We start from the raw sequence: 22220 nt of genomic DNA on the forward strand, positions 1-22220 counted from the left end.
AATTCACAATTGTCATCGACTAATCTTGCATCTTTCGTTTCGACATTTTGTCTTTTCAATCATGTCTTCCCCTGACGTTATCATTATTGGTGCTGGCCCATCGGGCATCTCCATGGCCTATACGATCAAGCATAAACTTGGCTATAGCGATTTCACGATATACGAGAAACTCGACGGTGTAGGTGGAACATGGCGTACAAACACCTACCCAGGAATAGGTTGCGACGTTCCTACAATCTTATACTCGTTTCACTTCAACATCAATCCCAATTGGTCCAAGGAACTTTGCGAGGGTGCAGAAATCCTTGAGTACATCGAGTCAACCGTGGATAAATTCAGCTTAAGAGACCATATGCACTTCTCCATTGAATGCCTTGGGGCCTCTTGGAACAAGGAGACAAACAAGTGGGACGTCAAATTCAGGGATTGCAAAACCGGCCTAGAGTTCGTCAGGAGTGCCGCCGTCTTCATCTCAGCGGTCGGTGGCATTTCTTATCCCCGCGATGTTAAGTTCCCTGGAATGGAGAAGTTCCAAGGAGCTATGTTCCATACTGCGAAATGGGACCACAGCTACAATTACAAAGGCAAACGTCTCGCAGTTATCGGAAACGGCTGCTCTGCTGCCCAAGTTGTCCCAGCAATCATCAATGACGCAGCAAGTGTCAAGCAGTATGCCAGATCAGCACAGTGGTATCACGAACGACCTAATCGAAACTTCACCAAGACCGAGACTTGGGCATTCCGCTATATTCCTGGGTGGGAACGATTGAGACGACTACAAATCTTTCTGGAGAATGATGAATTAGTGGCCACCTACATGCCTGGTGCCAATGCAACGAAGAAGCGCAAGTTAGTTGAAGACCATTCGAAGAATTACATCTGCTCTAGGGCGCCGGAGAAGTACCATCAGGTACTCGTGCCAGATTTTCCACTTGGTAAGCAATGCTCGGAGGAGATATAAATGTACTTTGATGAATTGACCTTTCTCAGGTTGCAAGCGTCGCATTTTCGACCCCAACTACTTAGATGCATTGAACGAACCGAATATGGAGCTCATTTCTGAAGGAATCCAAGAAATTGATGAAACCGGACTTGTCAGCACGAGCGGCCGCAGAGAAGAGTTCGATGCCATAATTCTAGCAACCGGCTTCCAAGTCCAGCAATTCCTCACACCGATGGAGGTGTATGGCAAGGGGGGCAAATCACTGAATCAGCAATGGAAAGAACATCGCGGAGCACAAGCCTATATGGGTTCTTTTGTACACAACTTTCCAAATTTCGCTATACTGTAAGATCATGCATCCGCCACAGAAGCTCGCTTTGGTCGTCTAACATCTTCCAGGTTTGGTCCAAATACATTCCCCGCCCATAATTCGGCTCTATTCACATGCGAAGTCCAAGTCGATTTCGTCGCACGAAACCTCCTTGCGCCACTCATTGATCATAAAGCTTCCATCCTCGAGGTGAAGGCTTCGAAGGAGAGTCAATGGGTGAACGATATCCATCGGCAGTTGCAGGGATCTGTTTTTGCTGCAGGCTGCACAAATTGGTACATCAACGAGCATGGTCGCAATGCAGCAAGCTGGCCGGGATATGCCAGTACATATTGGAAAGAGGCATCCATCCCTCGATTTGGCATCTTCAATAAGCAAGGGGGTTCGTCTTTGTGGTTTCTCAGAACGCTAAGCAGGTGGATCCGGACGACGAGCTCGACTACTTATGGTCTTGGAATCATGATTTTTTTCGTCGGATTATGGAGAAAGGATCAGGGATTTAGGAACACCGTGGTCGATATTTTTAAATCGGCCAGTGCACAGGTCAGAGACGGCCTAAGAATTATGTCAAGCTAGAGACTAGAATTACCGTTCTTACATAGATATGAATTTTCAATTAACTTGCACGATGCTTCGCTGTTTGCAGGTTAAACTTCAATATGATTCCGAAAGTAACTACCCGATATTTTGAGACACTCGGGAGGCATCCGTTACTTGGTACTAACAAGTGAAGCGTATCGGTACAGTTACGTTTTCCTCGAAAGGAAATACCGCAGGACCTTACGAAAGATAAAATGACTTCAAAGCAGATATAGTAAAATATAGTATTTGAGTAAAATCAGGGCCATTTCCATTCGATGTGTGCGACATCTCTGAGAATTAATCTATCTAGGCACCTAGGTCTCCCATAGTCGTAATAGACCGGGGAGGAGGGGGGGGGGGGGGGGGGGGGGGGGGGGGGGGGGGGGGGGGGACACTGCGGAAAGGTACTCATCGACACCCACTTCCAGGTTAATTACTGTTCCCCCATCTCGTCCTCTTGGAGTACTGAAGAACTCGGTAGTAGTATATTCCAGGTACCTACTGTCCATACAACATTAAGATACTTATATTTCGGAGTAATCTAAGGTTGTAGTACTTGGATAAAATAATGCATAAGATAGTCTAGAGTTATTTATTATGTGTAAAGGTTTAATTCAGGGAAACTATTAAAGGTACTGTGCTGTACACAGTGTACTGTACTCAGTGCACTAGTAGGTGGGCAAAGACTACTGCCGGGTTCTTCAGTTCTCTAGGGTCGGGATTCAATTTCCACGCAATTGGAGGCAGCCGCCCCCAACCTCAACCCCGCATTCCACGAACCACCACCATCATTATCGAAATCACGCCTTGGCGATGGAAGTTCTGCTAGGCATGCTGGATTTGATTTAATCCTCATGTAAGGTCAAGAATGTGTAATCTCGTGTCAGAAAATCAGTCGAAATGATATTATCTAGAAATGCTAAAAGTATTTTGCGAGACGCAGTGGGCGCTGCAAAGCGACCGGTGCAATATCGTCCTATCTCTTCGTCAATACCTAAGCGTAACGAATCAAGCCCGCCTTCGCAATCGCCTGCCTTCAAATCGAATACAACAAGTGCAAAAGACACGAGATCGCTTAGCGAGCGGATGAGCCTAAAAGGCAAGACCACCATCATTACTGGGGGAGCTCGAGGCATTGGACTATCGTTGGTAGAAGCCGTGGCAGATGCTGGCGGCGATGTTGCCATCCTTGACGTGCTTGAACAACCGAAAATTGATCTTTCAACACTAGGCGTGAATGCACGATACTATCGGTAAGAAAGACTCAACTCTCGCACTCAACATCAACTAACTCTGATAGGACCGACGTAACCAAACAAAACTCCCTAGAAGATACATTCGGGCGTATAGGCAAGGATTTTGGACGAATAGATAATTGGTAGGCGAGACTCCAGAATTATAGAAATCGCATCCTGATTAAGATCAAGTGTTACGGCTGCCGGGATCGTCGCCGACAAACCGTTTTTTGATCATCAATGGGATGAATGCGAGCGGCTCCTGAAAGTCAATGTAAATATATTCATCTCACCTTAGGAATAAATTGCTAACTAGCAATAGGTACTTGGTACCTTCTTCTGTGCCCAACTTGCGGCGAAGGCTATTCGAGATCAAGGCACGGGTGGCAGTCTAGTAATGATCGCTTCGATAGCATCGTACATGTCCCTCCCATTGCAACATCTTCCCTTTTATGGCGCAACGAAAGGAGCGGTGCGGATAATGACGAAGCAGCTCGCTGTGGAGCTTGCGCCTCTAAACATACGAGTGAACTCCATCTCTCCGGGCTTCATTCGAACGGACATGACTGAACTTTGTGCGGTTCAGCAACCAGAACTTTACTCCGTGTTCAACTCAGCGCCGCCAATAGGGAGAATTGGTGAGACCACAGATATCACTGGTGCTGTGAATTATCTCTTAAGCGATGCCGCGGCTTACACTACTGGCATTGATATCCCAATTACTGGTGGTTTGATTGCGGGACGAATTACCCATTGATAGGGAGCGACAGAGGAAAGGACGTTTAGATAGCAATCTGTTGGATTACTTCGAATATCATTTTTTTCCGTAAACTGTGCTGACATCTATGATTTTTCTGTTTCAAAAGCGTGGGAAGTCGAGACTCGTCAGCTCGGACCAGAAGATGGAATCTATAACATTCATCGCAGGATTCAGAATTATGTCCTCATTCTGATCGTCGCGGGCTGCATTCGAAGCATTAAAGTCATCTTGCCACTCATCTGAGCGACTTCTCTTGCCACCCCCATCTTCAAGCTCGTTACCGGGTGTGATAGCTGCACTTCGCTTCGCGCTTTCTCGCGTTGCTTTGAGAAGCTCATTCTTGATACCGTGGATGACTCTGAGTGCCCTCGTTGCACTTTTGTATCCTTTTGACAATTCAGAGAGCGCTTGTTGGCATACTTCCAGATCTTTCCAGGCGGAGTTTCTCAAAGACGGTTCCACTGCCTCGCAGGCGTTCAAAACGTGTACAAGACTGGCTGTAAAGATGAGGTGAACCACCTGGATGTTAATTCGACGAAAACTATACAGCCTTCTGTATATTTGTAGTAGCCTAGAGATTGCTCTCGCTGAATCGGTACATGCCGGTCTTCCAACCATGGGATCTGAAAATGCCACATCTGGCAATGTTGCAATACTGGCTGCAAAAAAAGGGCGGTTAACCAAGATCATGCATGTATGATACTGCATGTGAAGTTGTAATACATGCGGCACACAAAACGTGGTGACTGATGTGAGATCAACATTGAGACACTCGGGCAAAGATCTTTGCCACTCCAGGAGCTCTGCTCGCATACTAGAGGCAAAGTCGTGAAGCTGTTGAGCACCCAGTGTTGAAACAATTGCATCAGAGTACAGTGACTCTCGAATACGTGTCATCTTTGCGCACAGTGTTGCGTTGTGCCTATTAAGCTCTTCGATAGGATCAAGTAAAGGCGGATATTCAAAGTCCTCATACTCGTCGACGTAAGGTTGCCAGTATTTTGGTTCCGTCGTGGTGGCCACATATGGGGAAATTGTAATTGCTGCCTCATCGAGTGAGACAGGCCGTCCGAGATAAAGGGACCACATTCTCTCATGAATGAAAGCTCCCCAGAACACCACGCGCCTAAGTGTAGCTTCTTCGGGACTTAGGATCCCCGCATCCACGTATACTTCATTGTCTAGATGAAGACCAAGGTCGAGTGCAAGGCGAACAGCCATGCCGCTATAAAGCCAGCCGCGGGCATCGCGAGTACTGATGGACTCAACACCGCTGAGAATACCAAGAGATTGAACAGTAGATAACGTCGGCGAGTCCAACTCTACATCAAGAAGTGCTCGTGCACGGGCAGAAAAGAAGTCCACCAAGGATTCGGGAAGCTCAACGCAGTGTCGTGAAGTCAAGGATGCACCCACGGCACACATGGAATTGACCAGTACTTCGGAATACAGCTTGCTTGGTTCCATGTTCGCCTTGCAATACTGGCGTTCGCGATAGAACACATCCTCCTGGACAAGGTGAATGCTCGGGTCTTCCCAGCAAAAGTACAACTTGATGAGATGATCCTCAAGCTCCGGATCAACGTAATGGCCCACCCCAGCCGCGTCCAGCGTGGATTGGATTGCCATCGGGTCAGCTAATGATTTTGCGACATTCGAACTCCGGGCTCCTGCTACGAGCAAGTGCAGGTTCGATGTAGCACCATAAAATCGTAACTGCCCATCTTCAGCAAGCTGCAGTGACCCTAAGCTACCGGTGAGTTGGTCGACGAGAGGCGATGAACCTTCAGCTGGGGGGGAGTGAAATGACGTATTCGGTTTCGCCAGGTCTAGGTTTGAGGCAATGGGAGGCTTAGAGTTCTTCCTAGATGCTGAAGGAAGTATGGGCGTTTCTAATCCTGTCGTAGGTGGTGACAGAGAACGTTGCTCGCCTGGTAATGGGATGCCATTCTCGATTAGGAGAGTTTCCAGCTCTTTCGCGTACGCTTCAACCGCAAGCAACCGTTCCTTAATCGGTATCTTTCGCTTGTCTACGCCATGTTGATAGACACACTTTTGTGAATAGAGAACACAATTACTGCACGATGGTGTAACTGCATCGCACTTAATCTTGCGGTTACGGCAATTCAAGCATGCGGTAGTGACATGCTTCTGCTTCGGTTTGGGCACTGGCTGGTTCGAGTTATTGGGCGTAGAAGCCATCGCAACGACAATTATAAACAAGAAGTGTGACAACAGATATCAGGTATCTTAGCATATATATAGTTCTAGGAAGAAGGACCTTGTGTTGATTGTGTCTTGTTAGAATCTCATTACCAGTAACTCATCATTCCTTACACAGGTGTTGTACAGATTTAGGGTGAATAGGTCGCCCGGAGAATGCCGAGGTGAGGGGGTGGGTGGGGGACCTTAGTGCTAACCCAAACAGATCAGTCTGGCCCAATGTGGTCGCCGCTTTATAGCATTCTTGGATAAGGTCAATGAATACGAAAGCGTCATGTTTCAGTCGATTGCTCCATGTACACAAAGATCATAAAACTTCCTAATACCTGTTTGTCTCTACAACACTAGTCCAATACAAACGCCCAGGAGCACAAGCATAGGTGCTTGGTGAGACCAAACTAAAGTCCAAGTTTAATTGGAACATCAGTCTGTAGTCATTACCTTCTCAAATCCTTCATCCCGTTGTACGAGTACCATGTATAGATCATGTACGTCTTGAATATATAAAACGATACATCATTTCCCGCCTCTCTCTGGAAGGATATGATTTCAAGCTTCTCCAAATATGGCCCTTGATCCTTCTACTGTGCCTTCGATCCAATTGTTGAGCTGGGCTAGTATTAATAGATGCGTTTCTGAGACGAGATACTTCAATTGTAACGACCATTCTTCTCCAGGTGACATATGAACACTACGATATCATGTACCGTGTCAGTGATTGCATTTGATATGTTTTAATAACTTGGCCGAATTTGAAAGAATTTGGTACGTTTATATTATTGTGTATGAGGGATGGAAGCTGCTTATCTAGAGGGTAAAAGCCACTTGAAGTGTTTCAGAAAGATCTGTAATCGGTTTACTGTTCCATCATCAACAGGATTCATCGTGTGTAAATGTATGTGTTTGAAACTCTATCGTGCGGATTTCAGCAGTCTTACATGTTGATGAACCACTAACAATACATTTCATACCCTCCAACTTAGCACATAGCCATGATAGGCTCAAGATGGAAGAATCGTCTATTGCCGGTCTTCGGCAGAGCAAGCTGTAGGAGGGAAAAGGCGGGTAGGCAAAGGTCCAATCGATGCCGTTCAGATGAAGATTCGCCTCCACGAGTTCCACTTGATCATGATCTACTCGATATAGAATGATATTTCTCCTGTAGATTCTGGATTGTTATCTTCAATCAATGACCTTTAGCGGTGGACAAGTCCTCCAGGATGATCATAGAATGACGTCTGCTATAAAGACACATCGACTGTGCATTTCTCTGCTATGACCCCAAATCACTACAAAGTTATAGCAGGTATTGGTAGTAATAGCCAATAGAAAACGTTTGCTGACGCTTTTATGCCATAGTCTCCACTTTTCTCTGCTGCGGTGTTTGGAATTCACTCAGAGTTGAAAGTAGAATCACCACGGGGCCCAGGCAACCCACCCAATCACCCCCACAGTGGGCCATCCTCATTCACTTCGACTCCTCCCACCCCACAGTAACAGGAAGTAGCAGGCATTGCACGCCCATGTGTCCGTGCCCTGTGTACGTCTAATCCATTATTTAAACCCCCGCCCTCCCCAGAGTTTTTGGTTCTCATCCATCAGTATCACACTACTTACAGTACAACCACAACAACATCTACAACCTACACACACACAACTTACAACTTCTAAGAAACATTCACAAAATGTTTTCTTTCTCGTTCAACTTCGGAAGCTTGCTTCCAACCTTGTTGTGTTCGAAGGGCGGTAGTAAGTTCTCGACTCAACTCTTCCAGCTGGTCAACATACACTGACCTTCCAGAATTGGGTTACGACGACTATGAGATAGTTGAAATCCCAACTCTAGAGACATTCTCGAGTACCGCATGCTCCAAAATGCATGCTCCTCCCCAAAGCTCTGGAGTTTACCGTTGCAACAAGCGGACCACTGCTACCGCCCCCACTACAACAACTGCTATCACCACTGGGGCCACTCCCTCAGACGTCCTCAAAATGGCCTTAAGTAGGCAATATGCTGCCTGGGCGACCTTGAAGAAGAAAACCTTTGCCTGGTTCCAAGGAAAGGTCATCGCACAATACCAGCACTCGAAGTCCATGGACTTCTGGGGCAACGTGGGAATCTCGGTCGCTGGACTGTGTTCAAAGATTGTCCACTTCGTGGTCCTGATAGCCATCGCCGCCGTCGGGTTTCTAGTTTGGAACTCGATCTGCTGGGTCGGGGAGAAAATCTACTCTATGATCTAGTATCGGTATGTTAGATTGAATACGCATAAGTAGACTCAAAGACTGACTGACTTCATACAGAGTTATCCACCAACAGCATTTCCCGGTCTGGATGTTTTCTTCTTCCACCGCCGACCCCCCAAAAAAAACCAAAAAAACCATAAAGACATAAAAACGATCGGGGCCCAATCTCTTAGGTCCGACAAACATTCGACTGTCCCTTTTAGCAGCCGGATGAACTTTGAATCGACCATACCCTCCCCTGTCACCAAAAAAACCACGAAAAAACGAAAACCCCACAAAAAATAGTCCTTCCCTGCGACTTGATATTTGCGAATACCCCTAGTGTTTTTTTTTCAGCTCGGTCGAATAGACCTTGAGCATGCAGTTCTGGAGTTCCGGTTGCAGGCAAGTGTCTCCCGGTATACCCAACCCATCCCATTCGAGGTTCATGTTTCCTCTTTCCTTATTATATACCCCAATACCCCAATACCCCAAATGTCCACCCATTTCCTTTTTCTTTAGTCATACCCATACAATAGAACTTTCCCTATTTTCTATAACATGCTATGTAAACAGTAGAGTGCCTTGTTTCTTAAAGTGAATCGTGATCAATAGTCATCAAGACTGCGCTTAAGTAAATCTTGATTGCTTGCGCAGCAAATTTATTATGCTCACTCTGTAACGGTGCAAAAAACAGCGTACCACGTGGAAAGATCGATTCTGGTTGGCTAGAAGGGCTCTTGGCGTACTTCAGTTAAGAAGTTCTAATATTCCAACAGTGTAGTAGGGCAGGTAGTCAATTGATTGATATAGCAGGTGGTTAGTCGATTACTGCGACAGGTCAACGATTGATCACTATTCAACTGCACGGTCGACCACTTAGTTGATTGAGGAGGTTGATCAATTGGTACTGCTGATCGAAATCGACTCAATTATGGTTGATATCATGGGCAGAAATTTGGTCACTCGTTGATTATGATCGACCACGTGGAAATCGAATCGACTAGTTCCTCTGGGTGTATTGTAGGTAGGTAGACAGGTAGATAATAGGTACGTATGCGCAAGCTCCTTTGAGGCCGTTTAGGGCCTACAGACTATTTTTAATGTAGATCTATCAACATCGAAACGGCATAAAACCAAAGACAAAGTGTTTTACTGAAGAGAATAGAATATATTCACAAACAAACAAACCCACTAAGCCTCAAACGGAACGACAAATTCGTACTCTACCCAATAAACGTCATTTCTTCCGAAACGCCCAAAAGCGAAGAAAAGAACGAACACCGACGCTTAAAGCATATACCGATACCCCTTCTGCATCTCCCTCGCAGTCCTGATGTCAATCCCCTCTACCTCGGCCGTCTTCTCCAACTTCTTAGCTTCCCTCTCGTCCAAATCCCCACCCATCCTCTCCAACGCCTCTAACCTCTTGTTCTGCCTCTGGAGAGTGAATCTCAAAGCTACGAAGCAAATCACTGCGAGGACCTCAAGCCCGATGCATATTCCAAGTGCGGGCCGGTAGTGCGGGCCAGAGGACGGCCAGTAAGTAAAGGGTGTCCAGATGGAGGCGGAATTTCCGACGGAATTGATAAATGCAAGGGCCGCAGCACGCTTAGCTGGCGGCCTTGGGATAGCATTAGAGATCCAAGCGTATATTACACCGTTCTGAGCGAAGACAAAGATTAATAAGAAAAAGGAGAAGTATCGAGGACCGAAGGAGTCGGTGAACATGAAGATGAGGAATCCGGCGATGGCTATGAAAGCTGGGTACGTGAGGAACCAGAAGCGGTTGCCGATGTGGTCTGACACGTAGCAGTGACAGAAGGAGTATATGACCATAAAGATATAAGGCGGAGCCACGAGCAGGAGGGAAATGGTGTTGTTGTACCCAAGTGTACGGGTTAAGGTTGGCTGCTATTATTAGATACGAGGGAAGCACTGTACTCAAATTTATACCCACGAAGAAGTTTTGGAATCCTGAGGAGCCTGTGATGCAAAAATATGCGAGAGCAAGCATATACGTCTTTGGGTCTTGGAATGCCAGCTTCATGCCCCGGATTTGAGACATGCCGCCTGCTTCGTCAACGTCAACTTCGGCAGCGTCGAGAGCAAGACGGCGGTTTGCCACACGCTTCATTTCGATATCTAATGACTTCCATGTGTCTGGAAAGTCGGGCAATACGACAATGACTACCAGACCGACAAAAATCGTGATTGAACCCTCGATGATGTAGAGCCCTGAGATGTCATCAGATACAAATACTGTTTTAGCCACATGTGCATTGCTTACATTGCCAGGCACTCAATCCCCTCTTGCCAGCCAGCCCCGATAGAATTCCAGCTGCAATGAGGTTGCCAAAAGCGCCCGAAACCAACGATCCCGAGTAGAACATGGCCATACGCTTCGAAAGCTCTTCTTTGGTGTACCACTAGTGCAGATAAGTGTCACGTGATTTATCAATGTCCCTAGCGCGAAACTAACCTTTGATAAGTAGAACAAAACACCAGGAAAGAAAGGCGCCTCTACCAACCCAAGGAAGAAGCGACATGCTACGATGCCAGCGTAGTTGGTGGCCAAACAAGTAAGTGCCGAAACCAGCCCCCATGCTATGATAAAAAACCCCAAGTACCAACTCGGTCGTCCAGCATAGTTGAGAAGGAGATTGGATGGGACTTGCATGAGGATGTAACCGACGAACAAAATGGACAATCCGACCTGGTATTGATCGCCAACGAGATGGAGATCTTCAACAAGGCCTTGAAGACGGGCGGCCGCATAATTGTTTCTGTTGGCGTCAGCATTGTAAGTTGATAGGGAGTGGAAAAGGCGACGCACCGATCAATGTAGTTCATCAAGTAAACTAGAATGACCAATGGCATGATCCTAATGTCAATCTTTCTCCTCAACTTCTTCTCGATCTCGAGCTCATCGGCTGTGAGCTTGCCATGGTGCAAAGCTTCCTGATGCGTAGTCTCATTCTTCTCTGCCAGCTCGGCGTCTCTCACAGTGTGGTCTTCCATTCCGACTACTTGATGAATGGCAATTGATGTTGCACGAAACAAGACAGAAGCAAACGACAAGGCGGGGCGCAAAGCTTAAGAAGGTGCGAAGCTATGACAAGAGTACGCCACTGACGAGTGCCAAACCTGGGGTAGTGAAGGGCTAAGGTCACACGAGGTGTAACGGGCCGTAGTCCCCCTCTTCTTTTCCCTCTTCTCCACACGAGCATACGGGGTAGTGCAACATTCCGATGCGCTATGCAGGGTACATGAACCGCGATGCCTTTGTGCTCGACTGGGGTGGCGCGTTCGCGCGTGAGAAATGGTGATAAGTCGGTCCAATGAGGGACCCCGAAAGCTTTCGAGGTGTCATGATCGGCATATCGACGGGATGGCACTTTTCGGTACTTGGAGTCACGGTACTCCTACTCAAGGTTATATCGAAGAAACGGGATGAATAAGGTATTTGAACAATTGGTAAGAATAAATTGTGGGTGTAGCGCCCCGACTTTTTAAGAAGCGCGAAAGCTCATCGTGATAGATAATACCTGGGTTGTCATTCCTTCCTGCAAAAGAACGCCATAAAAGACTCGCGGATATTTCCCAACGCCGTGACCAACCCTCCATGACCGTACTCGTTACATTATCCATATATTAACAACCAAGCGTCTACCATCACCTAGGCTGGTACGGAGCATACTGTGGTGGATGTCCGTATGGCTGTGGTTGTTGTTGTTGCTGCTGCAATTGTTGTACATATTGCTGTTGAGTATTGATGAAATCCTGCGGATTGTATTTGTACTTGCGATCATCAGGGTACTGGTTACCCTCGAGCCTCCTTCGCGCATCCTCGTGCTCTTCCCTTGTCTCTTCCATAGTCGGCAATTCTGTCGCAAAACCCTTCTGCTCGAGTCCCGGCGAACGCATGCCGTCTGAAGCGTACGAACTGGGTCGCGAACCGACGGAGCTCTGGTAGTCGTTGGATGTTTGCGACCACCTGCCATCCGAAGGTTGGGGAGAGCCGCCGGAGAGCTCGGAAGCATTGGAGAGTCGCCTGTCGTTCGGCGCAAGGAGACCAGGGGAGGGCTGAGGCGGAGCATGGTAGAAATCGCCCGGTAGCTCCATGACGACCTCGTTGGGCTGATTTGGGTACTGCTGGCCTCCCATAGCGTTCGCAGGGAATACGGACTGGCGCGTTGGAGACATGGGCATATTGTAGGGCGCCTTGGGTGAGGGTTGAGGCGAGTTGGGGTTCGGTCGGGTGGATGAGCGATCTGCTGGGTTGACCGTCTTCAGCCTTCCATTCTCCATCATGGCGCTCAGTACACCGGCGTCCAGTAATTCGGCCTTCTTGATCAAGCGCTCGACGAGGATTTTGGAAGCTGCCTTGGTCTCCTTCTTCACGAAACTGGCCATGGCGACGTTGCACTTAATCTCGATATCTTCGCGCAGGTAGAGACCTTCCGGGGGTGCGCCGATTCCCATTTCGCGCTGCTCTGGGGGTTCGCCGGGCTGGTTGCCACAGATTTGCCATTTGTTGCGCAGGTCGACGTTGGCGGGTGCGTAGATGTGGGTCTGCAGGCCCCAGGGCATGTCATGGAAGCAGCCCTTGAATTTGATGTTGCCCGATCCCAGCTTTCCTATGCCTGGAATGTACTGAATCTTCTCAGAAATTTCGTACCAGGTGGAGTAGAACTCGTCGGCGGGGGCATCGCGAGGCGCCTTGATGGCTTCATAGCCTAGAACGAGGGGGTTCAGCTCTATGATTTCGCCGTGGCTGTGGAGGATGTCGATGGCGAGCTGGCGGGGGATAAATGAGGGTATGGAGGTGATGTTGGTGTAGGTAACTTTCTTTCGCATCATGGTTGCGACGGTTGAATGGAGATGGGGCGGCGCCGCGGGAGGGTTGGGGGAACGGTGTCGAGGGGCAGGTAGGTGGATGGTGTGGTATGAAACGGAAGATTGAAGAGAAGAAATGGAAGGGTGAAAGGGAATAATGGATAGATAAAAAGGTAATAAACCTTGGGGGTGGGATAATAAGCCGTAGTACCAGTATGTAGTAGTCGCAATAGTACTCGTAGTCTTGGAGGTGCAAGCAGGTGGGTGTGAGTAGGAGGAGATTAGGCGTGCGGTCGGTATGGGCGAAGGCGAAGCTCAGCAGTCTTTTGAACAGCGGCTCAGCTTACGTTTTGTTGATCCGTCCAGCAGCCAAACTCCAACAATGGCGTTCCCGTCAGTCTAAGGGTAAGAGGAATCAATCCCCCTCCCTTGCAGGATACCGTAGAGTGGTTGAGCTTGTGATTGAGGCTAGGGATGAGGAGGAGATTGGTTGGGCTGGCTGGGGCTGGAAGCACGGCTGAGCTGCGTCTTGGGCTTGTTCTTAGTCTTGTTCTTGTTCTTGGTCTTGTGGGAGAAACAAGATGGGGAATATTGTCGCTCTCGGTTTGGGTACCAGACCACGATTGACCTCTTTGGCTGTTGTTGACTTATGACATAGGAGAGTGAACGATGATGGATATGATAAATATTGTATGACGATACTCGCACTCGCAATACGAGTATGAGAGAGGCAGATCGACAGCTTGGCTGAACCCTTGGACACGTCATGCACGTGGCGACCTGCTTCAATCAATCAATAAGCATCATCCTGCTGTCAGATTCAGAGAACCCGAATGGAAGCAAAGGAAGGGAGACGTAGTCAGGAACATTGGGAAGAGGGTCTGGTTCTGTTCATGGCTTATTATTATTAATATTCTGAGGCAGACGAGAGGAGCAATTCCTCCCTTTCTCTCTCTCTCTCCAAGTCCGTAGGAGGGGGAGGCCGGTGGGGTGTTTCGCTCAACTCCTACGTGGGTATGACTGCATGTGTGTACCGACTACCTAAACAGACATACAAACAGTGTGTAACGACATGTACCTGTACTTGTTCGTACCAGGCACACGGTAGAAGTACTGGTGCTTACCCATCGCGGGAATCAGAACTCTATTCTTAGGTTTTGTCTCGTCTTGTGGTTTATTTTATTCTTTTCTTATTATTCTTATGATTCTTTTACCATCATTTGTTCGTTTGTTTGTCATATCCAGTCTTTACCAATACAAGCATGTTGAACCATTATCGCCTCTCAAGCCACACCCAAACTCTCTCTCTACCTTCAGCTCTCTGCATTCACCTCCTATTTCGACACACTCATACCTCGCAGGATAATTCATACAAACCCGGACTTTCACACCTCCCCTCTTCTTAATTCACTTCTCCTATGCCCCTCCCCCTCGTGATCCACCGCCCCAAGCCCGTCACCACCGGGAACCTTTCTACCCGCCATGTCCAAGCCTTGCCCCAGCCCCCCGGATGCAGACGATCGCGACCACCTAGCACTGTTAGCACCACCAACTAGTAAAAATCTACGGACAATCATCACTTAGAACATCTTTTCGCCTTGGCTCCCACGGCTCCTTACTCCTTTGCCTCAAAGACCATCCCGTCGCGTCCCGTTCGGGTATGGATCGGAAGTCGCGGACTGTTTGAGAAAATCCCAAAACACCGAATAAGTCGAGAACAGTCTGCTGTGTGGCCGCGGCCGCCCGCGGTACACCAAGGCCTAAGTGCGGCTACTGCTCGGTGCATGCATTCACAAAGGCAGGCATGCTGCAGGTGTCATGGACGTTTGGATGTGTTTCACAAACATCAGGAGCAGAAATGCACGATGCTGCTGCCCAACGACAGGCAAAGCCCGTCAGGTACTAGGTAATGCCGTAGCTTTGGCATGTATACACACTATAAGGACTCCGTCTGGTTATAGCATTCTTTGCGCCAGTCTGCGCATTCGAGATAGAGAAGGGCGTTGCAATTTACACGTGCTATCAAAGACCATCCGTTAAACGTCTATCTATGCTCAATGTCATTTTGAGTGCGATTGATGCTGATTAACCCATATAGAAATAGATAGAAGAAGCAGAAAATATCCAATATTATTCGATTACAAAAAGGGAGAATTTTAGCCTTACGGAGATGCTACACCCGCACGGTAGGACAAGTCGCCTACCTCATTCCTACCAACATGTTCCGTACGCACAAATGAGGCACAGTGAAATCTACCCGTACGCACCGCTCCCGCTCCGATGCGATGCGATGCGATGTGATGCGCCCCGGAATCCTTTGCCACGAGCAACTGCCTCGTGGTCCCTCCGATAACCACCAAACGAATCCCATGCTATTGTCATCTTACTCATATCCTAGACCGGGGTGGTCGGGGAGGCATTCGTCGATGTTTTTGAATCCCGATTACGTTTGATTGGATACGGTGTTTAGAGTACATTCTACGTGTCGTCAGACTTATCTATTTGCGAGCGTCTGTCTAGCTATTTGGTTGTATGATTTGAATTACCTACCTAGGGAGGTACTATTCAATAATGAGCGAAAGTGAGTCTTATCGGTCTGCTGTTGTATTGTCAAGAACGTCGAACTCCCACCTTTAGGAGTGGGGCGAATGGGCATAGTCATATATTCATCTTGTAATGGGGCAGACTATGCTGGATTTCGCTCAGTCATATCAAATTTTCTTTTCGAAAATATGCTGTGATCAGAGCAACACCATATCACTCACTACGCTCACTAGTCTTTCGGAGATTTCTCTATGCAGCAACAACAGATACGATCCTTTCACGATCTACTAGTCACAATCTAGGCGAAGCGGGTCTGTTGGCAGGAAGGCTCCCACACCACCGCCATGTTCCCTACTTCCCCCTTTCCCCGTGGGGCGGATCTACAGCACATTGCAGCTCGACTATCGGTAGTGCGGCGAGGGCGGAAGCGGCGGCGATTTACCCACAATAGGAAGTCTAATGGACGTCCCGCAAACTGCAGCAAAAACGAGTCCATATATACATTGTAATGATGGGAGGTCACTCATCTTGTCAATAGAATTGTGCCAAATCTAGAGAAAGCAAACCTGAAGTGCTGAGGCAGAGTTCATATGTTCACGGTCCACTGAAAATTGGAGACTTCAAGCGTCAACTTCTTTATAATCCATCCTATCCTGTATTATTTCATGGTCCGCCGCAGCATCAATACTTCATAATATGACCCAAAGATGACACGTTGGAGCTAGATGCATCTCCTTGCCCGCCATTATTCCAAGCCTCAACCAAATCCCGAACCTTTGCTCCTTCCCAAGTGCCTGCTTCCGTCGTCCAGAAGACACGTTTGATACCCACCGCATCAATGTACGATATGCAGCGATAGCAAGGGCGTGATGAGAGCATTGAAGGTTTTTGGTCTGGGAGCTTTGCTGTGGAAGTGGTATTTTCGTGTTTAGAGCGCTGGTGATAACTGAGATATTCATCGTGAAGTGATCCATTCAATTGATCTGGGTCGCTCCATGGTGCCAATGTCTGTTCCTTACCCTCAAGCTTGTTGCTGCAGCAATGCGATGTCATAGTCGATGAAGATATTGTCTTCCGCCCTAGTCGAGCGACGTACAAGTCTACACCATGAAGCTTAGGATCTGTTGTCCGTTGCGCAACATTAGAGGACCGGCGCCCTGAACTTCGTGTAGGTACCAATCCATCCTGACCGGTCGTCTGTGTAGTCATGGATATGCCCTAGGCTCAAAGTCAGTGACCAAAGTTGTCAATAGCAGCTAAATGATATCTTCCTACCCAATTACCGGGCGGTTCATGGGGTGGCTCTCAACCTAAGGGGGAAGTCGGAAATAGTCCTGGCCACCCACTATTGTTATGATCACCACCCAAGCACCGTTGTATCCAGTAAATAATATTATAGCACTTAGTATTTAAATTTAATAGCAATATTGCGAAGCCTTAAGAAGTATTTTTAATATAATGTTATTCTGCCCTCTGAAGTGTCTCTGTAATCAATTAAATAGCCTCAGGAGCTCTCCTAGGACTATTTCCGACTTCCCCCTTAGGCTGAGAGGATGGTAAGGCCTTCTTAGCCTTCGATGCATCTACTGATTGAAAATGGCAAGGTGTCGTAATGCCACAGCGTGAATGCTCCCGTTGTCCCGGTCCGATTTGACGCTCACTCCGCGTAGTCTTCATCTCTTTCTTCTCGTTCTTCAAGCCATGATCGTCTTGATGATCTCTCTGGTCTGAAGCCATATCTTTCAAAAGCCCCACCGATTGGAGTTGGCCGAGGTCCATGTCGGTTTGGTCCAAGTGACCGTTGTTCAAAACGCACTCTTGAACTGACGGCGGGAGGAGGTGTTTCTCTGTAATCGAACGGGCGACTGCGGCAGCACAGACCTGCTCGACATATGCTTTGATGGCGTCCCTTCGGGTTCGAACACTTCCTTTAGTACCACCCGATAGTTTAGAGTACGGTTTGATCAAAGACATTGTGCTGGGTGAAGAGAGAGCGGACTGTATTGCCATGATCTCAGAATGCATGGAGAATGGAGTGCTGGCCAAATTACCACCACTCATGCCTTCAAAGGCAATGAATCTGTTTCCAGTGGAGTCCTTTGAGTCAGAAGTAATATCCTTGGCCTTGTGCTTCAGTTTGATATTTGCCTTCAACTTCAGTGCGGCAGGGCCATCGCTGCGAGTTGGCAAACGCCCAGTCTTGAGAGCTCCTCCATCAAAACCAGAACGGTAGTCATTATATCCCTTTCCGATGACTTTACCTCCGCGTACTATTACACATCCATGACGGTAATGCAGAGGCGAAAGCTCGGCCTGCTCCAGGCAAAGAGTCAGATACTTGTCAGTGCTCATGTCGAGTGAGTGAAAGGTTTAGAAAGTTTCTCAGGCACAATAGTCGTTTGCTTGAATGCAATATTCTTCTGAAGGCGCCTAGGTAGCTATTCGGATTTCTTTTTTGAAGGTCTTGAAATGTCTTTATCTTGTACACTTTCTTATGTGAAGGAAGTGATGACTCCCAAAGGACGCAAGTAGTAGCTTTTCCTCATCCGGTTAGGCCAACTCGACACTATCAATGCTTCACAGTGACATACATTGCTTTTACCACCCACGGCGAGTGTCTACGGTCTTCTGAATTCTTTTTCTGGCCCTTAAAAGTTCTGATTTCCTTTGTGCCTTGTTTACTATGTACATGAGTTTCCGCCGTCTCCCAGCTTCTAGACATCTACTCGGCCCAAACGACTGCACTGACACCATCCTCGTTCTCTGGGGTGCCTGTTGTTCCAATTCTCAAGGATGCGGCTTGACCCGTCAATTTACCCGTCTTAGGATCTCGCTTGACAATGGCAACAGTGGCGCTGGTCTGCCCTCCAATGGCGACGTAATCTCCTGCCTTGTTGATATCGAATGTGCGAGGATAATAACCAAAAGCAGAAGTGAGCTCAGTGAAAGTGAGCGTCCCGTCATTTGCAATGGTGTATTGGGTGATGGAGTCGAGCTGGGGACCAAACTTCTTGTCATTACGGTTCGAAGTGTAGAGATAGTTGTCCCTGGCACGGATCTCTCCAAGCTTGGTTCCAGCGGGTGCGGCTGCATTGCCTTGGTAGGGATTGATCGTTTGCTTAGGTGACAAAGTCAAACATCCTCCTCCCGAGGGGTATGTGACAGAGTATCCAGTCACGGAATTGCCAAGCTCGTTCAAGATGAAGAGGAATTGTCCATCCGCAGCGCCTCCACGCTTGACACGGGACGACTTGCTAGCTGGTGCCCAGAATACACCGTGTCTGGGGCCAGCGCCTGGAGCAGTCTTCTGGCCAGGGCATTCCTTGAGCTGACCTGAAGCCTTCTCGATTTGGAAGATGCGGACGATATCAGCGCCTAGATCAGGAGCAAGCAAGAAGTTGCCGGTAGGATCGGTAAACACGTGGTGAGGGTGCGGGCCCTTCTGGCGAGCTGCATTCGGTCCTGGCGCAGACATGGTCCACTTTAGCACCTGCTGTGGCTTTTCTCCATTCAAGGGAAGCTTGAACGTGGAGATGGAAGATTGTTCGCTATGTTACTATAAGCTTGACCAATTCCCCACGTCTTTTCATGCAACCTACTAATGAGCATTGGCGATGAAGCCCTTTCCATCGGCACCACCGTACAATTCCGTAGCAACACTGCTCTGATCCGTCGCTACCTTACCATTTGGTGTCAATGCACCATTCTCGCCGATTTTGAATGCTACGAGGTTGCCAGTTGGGCTGTACCAGGTCTCGTCGGGGAGGTAGAGCGCTTTGCCGGGACCATCATAGGTAATCCAACTTGGCATAGTATTGCCAGTCTTCGTCTCCTTTGTCAATTTCAACGAATTCCCACCGCTGAAGGTCAAGTAATTGATGGTTCCGCTGTAATGCGCCGCCCAGAGGTTCTGCGCACTCGCGAGACCGCCAAAGAGCGGGATGAGAAAGGTGAATGAGGACAGCATCGTGAACAGTAGGTTTTTGTCAAAGCCTTGTGGTGAGTGTTCTGGCGAGCGGTCTTGCTCTTCTTCTATTGCTCCTCATCTCCGCACCTTTCGCCAATCTTCAGCTCTCCGCAATTGGCGCAGCGGATTCACTATGGTGAAACACATTATAAAGTGCCGTGGGCTAAAGACGTTGTATTGCGATCGTAACTTTGTTGGCAGCGAAGAGTGGTTATAATATCATCACCCTTTGGAATACTATCCCGGTTAAATTGCACGGATGTTTTGCATAATTTATTTCAATCTCAGGGCATCTGTTTCCAGTATGGCCGTTTCGTTTACACCGGCTAACCGCGCAATTTAATCAATCCGTCATCCAGGCTCGGAGTAGGGGAACTTTTCAGCCTCTATCCCTTGTGCCACCGACGTCGAACAATTCTTGTCCCTATATCTCTTGGCTGTTGTGTTTTCCAGGAACGCGCACACTTCCCGTGTTGTGATTCCGAGGACTCGTTCACGAGATACAAACAATTTTCAAGCTGCCAGGCCCCTGAATCCAGATGCTTACCCAATGGCCTGGACGACCAATCCCCGTGGGGTGTTGCATTTATCCCCGGATGTCAGAGCCGCTCATATGATTACGTACCAGCTTTGTACGTAGGATCGGGAGTCTGGGCTTTACCAACACGTAGGAATGCTGGATGACATCGCTGTGGTCGCATGTTGCCCTCAAAGTACCTCTTTGGGCTATGTACTTTCGTATCCAGGTGCAAGATGCAGCTTTTCTTATCTCGCATCATTCTCGAGTCCCATTCTGTTGATAGTGGTGTTTTTGTATAGCAATGGACTCTTCTATGGGGTTAGCTTTTTCGCTTGAATTCTTATTTAAACCACCAAGAAGTCTTTTCTTGCTCTTGGTCTTAAGTCTTTGGATTGTCGAGCCTTCTATCTGTCAAGGTCTATCATTATCTCCACCATGGGACAAATTTCTCTTGTTTTTGCCTCCATAGGCCTGGTTTTGTTTTCTGGAGCTTCCGCAAATCCTCTAGACAAAAGAGCTGCTGTCGATGATTGTCTCTCTCGTCTCAAAGTCCCAGTATTCACACCAGGATCCGGAGACTATACACAAGCTTTGAAACCTTTCAATCTTCGTGTGACATTTAAGCCAGCTGCCTATGCTGTCCCTACCACGGTGCAACATGTACAAGATGCCGTCTCTTGCGGCGCTCAAAATAATGTTGTAGTCACCGCCAAATCGGGTGGACACAGCTATGGCTCACATGGTCTCGGGGGGGAGGATGGTCACTTGATTGTTGATATGAAAAACTTCAACACTGTGACTGTTGACCAAGGGTCTTCGACTGCTGTCATTGGCACTGGTGGTAGACTTGGTAATGTTGCCACGGCTCTGTACAACCAAGGAAAACAAGCTATCAGCCATGGCACATGTCCTGGGTAAGTCGCTTTTGTACAATTATGTCTGGGTTCAATTGACACATAGCAGTGTTGGTGTCGGTGGCCTCACTCTTCATGGAGGTTACGGTCTCATCTCACGCTCCAAGGGCCTGACCCTGGACAATATCGTCGAGGCAACCGTCGTGCTTGCGAATAGCACTGTTGTTACTGCATCCACGACTCAGAACCCTGACTTGTTCTGGGCTCTTCGAGGCGCAGGTGCCGCATTCGGCATTGTCACAAATTTCAAGTTCAAGACCTTCACAGCTCCAGAGAACAACATTGTTTTCAACTACCAAGTATCCCCAGGAAATGCCGCTCAATTAGCTCAGATCATCAATGCCATGCAGAACTTCACTCGTTTCGAGCAGCCACCAGAGCTAAACATGCGTCTTTTCTTATCCGGTTTCACCACCTTCTCTGGCGTCTACTACGGCTCTCGTGCTAACTTCGACGCCATCATGAACCCTTTGAAGCAGAAAATGGGTATTGGAAACGCGTTTGGATCCGTATCCACAAACAGTTGGCTCAACACGTTGACCTCGTTTTCAAATGGGCCACTCCAACAGGCCGCCGTGTATGACACACATGAGACTTTCTTCTCTAAATCCCTCATGCCCGAGTACCTTCCCCCGGCTGCAGTCGACGCCCTCAGCAGATACTGGGAACAGAATGCTCGCAGCAACTCTCGTTCATGGTACTTGCTCTTCGACTCGCATGCTGGTGCTAAGTCTGCCATTTCCAGCGTGTCCGCCGACTCCACCTCCTACGCTCACCGTAACGCTACTTTCAAGATGCAGTTCTACGACCGCGTCAATAGTGGAAACTATGATCCATCTTGGTTCCCCTTCCTGAACAATTGGATCAAGGCAATCAAAGATGCTAGCCCTGGTATCAACTACGGCATGTACATCAACTATGCTGATACGAGCTTGACGAAGGATGAGGCTCACAAGAGCTACTGGTTGGGCAACTATGACAAGCTCGTGCAAGTGAAGGCTGCTTATGATCCTAAGAAGGTCTTCGTGGGCCCGCAGCTTGTTGGCTCTTAGAGTGTCATGGTATTTCGGCATTTCGCTGGCGTCGGATAAGAGGGTGCTTAAGCAATGGAAACGGTCCTGAAATCTATTTAGAAA

At 48.1% G+C, this 22220-nt stretch overlaps 8 protein-coding genes across 8 annotated transcripts; 3 read left to right on the top strand and 5 right to left on the bottom strand.

Annotated features, from left to right (window-relative positions):
* Positions 1 to 61: 61 nt before the first annotated feature.
* BU24DRAFT_497308 (NAD(P)-binding protein) lies at positions 62 to 3868 on the top strand (the record flags this gene model as incomplete). The annotated part of the gene is made up of 7 exons (XM_033534259.1): positions 62 to 935; positions 991 to 1288; positions 1343 to 1656; positions 2794 to 3109; positions 3157 to 3234; positions 3284 to 3365; positions 3414 to 3868. The coding sequence occupies 7 exons, from the start codon at positions 62 to 64 to the stop codon at positions 3846 to 3848; spliced, it is 2397 nt and encodes a 798-aa protein (XP_033378086.1). The 3' UTR covers positions 3849 to 3868.
* A 343-nt stretch (positions 3869 to 4211) lies between these two features.
* BU24DRAFT_312985 (uncharacterized protein) lies at positions 4212 to 6008 on the bottom strand (the record flags this gene model as incomplete). The annotated part of the gene is made up of 1 exon (XM_033522844.1): positions 4212 to 6008. A coding segment is annotated over one exon (1797 nt), but the record flags the coding sequence as incomplete, so codon positions are not given.
* A 1751-nt stretch (positions 6009 to 7759) lies between these two features.
* BU24DRAFT_415050 (uncharacterized protein) lies at positions 7760 to 8318 on the top strand (the record flags this gene model as incomplete). The annotated part of the gene is made up of 2 exons (XM_033526264.1): positions 7760 to 7823; positions 7876 to 8318. The coding sequence occupies 2 exons, from the start codon at positions 7760 to 7762 to the stop codon at positions 8316 to 8318; spliced, it is 507 nt and encodes a 168-aa protein (XP_033378088.1).
* Positions 8319 to 9590: 1272 nt separating this feature from the next.
* Positions 9591 to 11321, bottom strand: BU24DRAFT_415051 (MFS general substrate transporter; the record flags this gene model as incomplete). The annotated part of the gene is made up of 5 exons (XM_033526265.1): positions 9591 to 10211; positions 10261 to 10538; positions 10591 to 10729; positions 10783 to 11086; positions 11137 to 11321. 5 exons carry the CDS (start codon positions 11319 to 11321, stop codon positions 9591 to 9593), a joined length of 1527 nt encoding a protein of 508 aa, XP_033378089.1.
* Positions 11322 to 12047: 726 nt separating this feature from the next.
* On the bottom strand, positions 12048 to 13163 carry BU24DRAFT_326239 (uncharacterized protein; the record flags this gene model as incomplete). Its single annotated transcript, XM_033522983.1, has 1 exon — positions 12048 to 13163. A coding segment is annotated over one exon (1116 nt), but the record flags the coding sequence as incomplete, so codon positions are not given.
* Positions 13164 to 16421: 3258 nt separating this feature from the next.
* On the bottom strand, positions 16422 to 18035 carry BU24DRAFT_323490 (uncharacterized protein; the record flags this gene model as incomplete). Its single annotated transcript, XM_033522957.1, has 2 exons — positions 16422 to 16868; positions 17217 to 18035. Coding segments are annotated over 2 exons (1266 nt in total), but the record flags the coding sequence as incomplete, so codon positions are not given.
* Positions 18036 to 18390: 355 nt separating this feature from the next.
* BU24DRAFT_473953 (putative isomerase YbhE) lies at positions 18391 to 19650 on the bottom strand (the record flags this gene model as incomplete). The annotated part of the gene is made up of 2 exons (XM_033532821.1): positions 18391 to 19231; positions 19283 to 19650. 2 exons carry the CDS (start codon positions 19648 to 19650, stop codon positions 18406 to 18408), a joined length of 1194 nt encoding a protein of 397 aa, XP_033378092.1. The 3' UTR covers positions 18391 to 18405.
* A 955-nt stretch (positions 19651 to 20605) lies between these two features.
* On the top strand, positions 20606 to 22136 carry BU24DRAFT_437307 (Glucooligosaccharide oxidase; the record flags this gene model as incomplete). The annotated part of the gene is made up of 2 exons (XM_033530201.1): positions 20606 to 21084; positions 21134 to 22136. 2 exons carry the CDS (start codon positions 20606 to 20608, stop codon positions 22134 to 22136), a joined length of 1482 nt encoding a protein of 493 aa, XP_033378093.1.
* Positions 22137 to 22220: the final 84 nt, after the last annotated feature.

The sequence above is a fragment of the Aaosphaeria arxii genome, assembly GCF_010015735.1.
Source record: "Aaosphaeria arxii CBS 175.79 unplaced genomic scaffold BU24scaffold_13, whole genome shotgun sequence".
Lineage (NCBI taxonomy): Eukaryota > Fungi > Ascomycota > Dothideomycetes > Pleosporales > Aaosphaeria > Aaosphaeria arxii.